The sequence below is a fragment of the Bidens hawaiensis genome, unplaced genomic scaffold (assembly GCF_021521415.1).
Source record: "Bidens hawaiensis isolate Kalapana, Puna unplaced genomic scaffold, B.hawaiensis_p1.1 tig00020911_1, whole genome shotgun sequence".
Lineage (NCBI taxonomy): Eukaryota > Viridiplantae > Streptophyta > Magnoliopsida > Asterales > Asteraceae > Bidens > Bidens hawaiensis.
The window spans coordinates 170,803-175,105 of NW_027493227.1; the positions used below are offsets into that span (position 1 = coordinate 170,803).

At 34.0% G+C, this 4,303-nt stretch overlaps 1 protein-coding gene across 1 annotated transcript; it reads right to left on the bottom strand.

Annotated features, from left to right (window-relative positions):
* Positions 1–278: 278 nt before the first annotated feature.
* Positions 279–3,731, bottom strand: LOC143562122 (annexin D5-like). The gene is made up of 6 exons (XM_077050024.1): positions 2,990–3,731; positions 2,765–2,910; positions 1,089–1,307; positions 806–1,021; positions 631–720; positions 279–548 (listed from the first exon to the last, which is right to left on the bottom strand). Exons 1-6 carry the CDS (start codon positions 3,075–3,077, stop codon positions 345–347), a joined length of 963 nt encoding a protein of 320 aa, XP_076906139.1. The 5' UTR covers positions 3,078–3,731; the 3' UTR covers positions 279–344.
* Between the last annotated feature and the right edge of the window lie 572 nt (positions 3,732–4,303).

Sequence of the window (4,303 nt, forward strand, 5' to 3'; positions counted from 1 at the left end):
TGTCTTACCTATCTAGTTTGAAAAGCTTAATTATGTGCATAAAAAAATCTATCAAATTAATGTGTTCATATATTTTTTTAATCAAGTACTATTTACTTACAAATTTGCTAGTTATATCATTTTATATCAGTGATCACCGCATTCATTTTATTCATTCTAAAATATATAAAATTTGGAAGAAAAAATTGTGTTACTCTCTTTTGTGCTTTCTTGCAATATATATTTGAATAGATCCATGACTTAAAAACTAAACAAGCGGTGTTCATAGATTCAAAAACACAAATCACAACCCTAAATTATACGACAAATTAAAACAAAGTACAACTCAAGAACGATCCCCAATCTTAAAGATTTGGGCCAAGAAGCGAGAGAAGAAAAGAGCGATAATGGCCAGATGTGTCAGAGTGAACTGCGTCTTTCAAACTCTTCTTGTACTTTTTGTGGTATTCGGCCTTTATGTGTTGCATATCGATTTCAGTTCTTGTCACAATCACTCTTATAAGTGTTGTGTCATTTGTCCCTAAGCCTTTCATTGACTTATATAACACCTATAGTTATTTCAAACCGCATATAAGTATGACAGGATCATGTTATAACGTTAAAAATAATTGTGGTTATTTAAGATTTCACCTTGGCAAAATACTTTTCGGGATTTTCAGCACATTGTAAGATTGTCAAAAGTGCGTGCTCGAATAAACCTGAAGTTTCCTTCTTGATAGCCTGCAAAATGGTCAAGAAAATGTTTTTAGCAAAAAATCTTGGAAGCAAACTTAAGGCAAAGTTGGTTTTTTTTTTTTTTGATAACCTTTTTTAGTGATCCACCATACATGTCATGGTAACATGTGTTTATAGCAACCAAATGTGCTCTATTTCTTTCACTGAAAATTTGCACGAAAACCTTTTCGTCAGTTCCTAGTTTCTTTTCACCAGCTTTATACAAAGCTTTTGCATCATTTGCGGCCATTTCCATGTCGACTTCCATGCTTTCATCACGCGGTTTGCTTAAAAAAGCAAGCAAAATCTGCCCGAAAAGATCATATTTAAGTTACATTATATGCAAATGTGGTAATATTTTGTTAAGATTCGACCTTTTGGTGATCCCCCAAAGCTTGTTGTTCAATGCCATGTTCAAGATAAGTTCCAAAATTCGAGTGGTAAACTTGCTTAAGAACTTGAAGTTGCGAAGAAGTTCGAGAGCATATGACTTCGGTTACAGCTCCAAGATTTATAAACCCTGTGTAGAGTGCTTCCTTTAATATAGTTGCATCCCTTTCTACTAGATCATGCATCCAAAGCAAAACTGCAGTCTATGACATGATTTTAAAAGTTAATACTAGAGGTGCACAAATCGGATTTTCTGGTACCCCGGTTCCAGGTATGGAACCGGATTCGGATATTGCCGGGTATTAGAAAATCAGGTAATGGCCATACCTAGGTCAAGTTCGGGTCAGGTGATTGTCTCTTCAACCATACCATATGCATCGGATTCGGGTCGGGTGTAGAACCGGGTATTTGAATACCCTATTTCCGGGTATTGAAAAAATTATCTATATTTGGGTATTTTTCGGGTATAGATTGGGTTTTTTAAGGGGCTGCACTTTTTGGGTGTATTTTTCGGGTATATTTCAGGTGTTTTTCTCAAGCATTTGAAAAACCTGGTTCCGGGTATGGAACAAGTTCTGGTTTTCGGGGATTACCGGGTACATATCGGGTCCGATCTGAGTATGAGTATGGATAAGGTCGTGTACAAGTTCAGGTATTATAAAACCCATATATATATAAAAAATTAACGGGATATTTTTTTTCGGGTCCAATTCCGAGTTAGGGTTTTTTAACACCTCTTGTTAAAGCCATGTTTTCCAAATTTAAATTTATTTTCATGTAGGGCCGGCCCAGGGCCGGCTCTGAGAAAGCAAAAAAAAAAAAATCAGCCGAAGGCGAAATTTTTTTTTATCTTAAGTAAAAGAAGTATTTTGTTGTCTTTAAACAATTTAAATTTTATATGGGTTTACTTGGTTATAATTTGGGTTGTGTAAAAACTTTTCTATCAAAAAAAGATTAAAATTTGGGTTGTGTAAAAAGGGTTGTGTAAAAACTTTTCTATCAAAAAAAGATTAAACGTGTGTCAAATGGGACTTGAACCCATAACATTTTGGTTAGAAGTAATACACTTTGCCACTGGACCAAACTATTGGTTATGTAATATAGGTTTAAAGATTAAATATACATACTGTATTGTATAAAAATACAATATAATTCAAAAAAAAAATCCGGGCCTAGCCGGTGTCGGGCCTGTGGCCCTCGAACACCTTGCCTCACCCCAAGGCCGGCCCTGGGCCGGCCCACTATTATTACATGTAAAGCTAGTGCTTCATATTCTAAAATCGTAGGGCCTCATTTTAAAGTGAAATTAGTTATTTGTTACGCCCGTCTAAACTCAAGCTCAACACGTTTAATTCATGAGAGCTCGAGCTCTATTTCTAAAGATCCAATTCGGCTCGTAAATTATTTAGTTATTTTTATAACCTAATAAATATTGCATAGATATGTATTTAATATATTAAATAAAAATTATATAAATTATATGTTCGTTTAGGTTCACGAGCCTCCTCGAGCCTGATAAGTGAAACTCAAACTTAGACTTGAACTCATCTGATTTTTTAGTGAGACAATCTCAAGTAGCTTAGAAGCTGCTCGAATTATATACAACATAAGTCAATTATTCCCATGACCTTAAAATTTACAAAAATCAAAATTAGCATACCTCTAACTTGCCGCTAAGTTCGGAAGCCAAACGTTTAAGGAGATCTTCGTGATACATTGTCTCGTATTCTTGTCGGATATATGCCCGTTGTGTTGCATCTCGATGAGCAAGAATTCCAATCACTGCCTCAGTGTCACACCCTAATCCTGATTCATTTTGTTTAAAAAACAAAACAATCAGCAAAAGAAAAAAAGAAACAAAAACATATGTTGATTAACTTTTAACCTTTGAAAGCTTTATATAACTGAATTGCGTCGTCCCGGGGTGAAACCGGCGTCGGAGGAACAGTTAGAGTAGCCATATGATCGATCATTGGTTTAGACTTAGAGAGAAAAATAACGAGGAATTAAATGGAAAATGAGATGATCAAATATTCAAATTATGGGTGTTGTTATAAACATGTTTTTTTTTTGTTTTCTATTGGACGTAGACTTGTTAAAGTTATAAGTCGTCTAAAAAGTTATAAACAGCATGCATGAAAGAAAAAGATTGGTTTAACTTTTCATCTTATCGTCACCTTTTTCTTCATAGTGGATTAGTGACACTAGCCCACTAAGCTATTAACAGTACAATCACTTATTTATGTCGAGTTGACGGAGACACCAATTTTAAGAAGTGGATAGAGAAATTATGTGACCAAGAGTGGCGGGTTTAATAACTGGGCTAAAAGTTTCAACATAATCGAGACCGGGACGTTGGTGAAAAGCTTTCGCTACTAAACAAGCCTTTAAACGATCAACTTCATCGTTGGGTTTGAATTTAGTTAAGAAAACCCATTTGATTCGGGTGGAACAAGAGACCAAGTGTCATTATGTTGTAGGGCGATTAACAATACAATCAGTTCCCGCTTAGAAGTTTGAATAACAAGTCAAATCATTATTTTTAGATAATATTTCATAGTAATATTTCATAGTTGTTAGTTTTCTTTTATTGTGTATTAGAGGAGTGCCCGTGCGATGCTACGGGAACATATATCGTTGATGTTGATAATGATCAGGTTTCAATTTTTAGTGGTTCTGGTTTGGTTTCGATGACTAGAACTCGTGGAACTTGACTAGTGCTGTAAAGAAGCCGAGTCGAGTCGAGTCGAGCCAGTGTGCTCGAACTCGAACTTAATTGAGCTGGCTTGGCTCAAGCTTGTCGAGCCGGGCTCCTTTAAAAATTTTTTTAACTTTTTTAATTTTTTTTATTAATTTTTTATTTTATATTTTACAATTTTTTATATATAAAAGACAAAAATTATAACTTTAACATACATATTATATAAAATTATAAGGAATTAATAACGTTATATATTTTATTTTAGTTATTCTTTTATAAGGTTTTAGGTATCGAGTGGCATAATATATGTATAATTTTTATTTATTTATTTGTTTCTTAGTATGCTATTATTATATATAGATATTAAAATTTATAGTTTAATCTAAACAAGCCGAGTTAACAAGCCGAGCCACGAGCCGAGCTCATCAAGAAAAGGATAATTAATCAAGATGTATCAATTTGTATTTTCTTATGTCGTTTGGTTAGAATCGAGCTTTT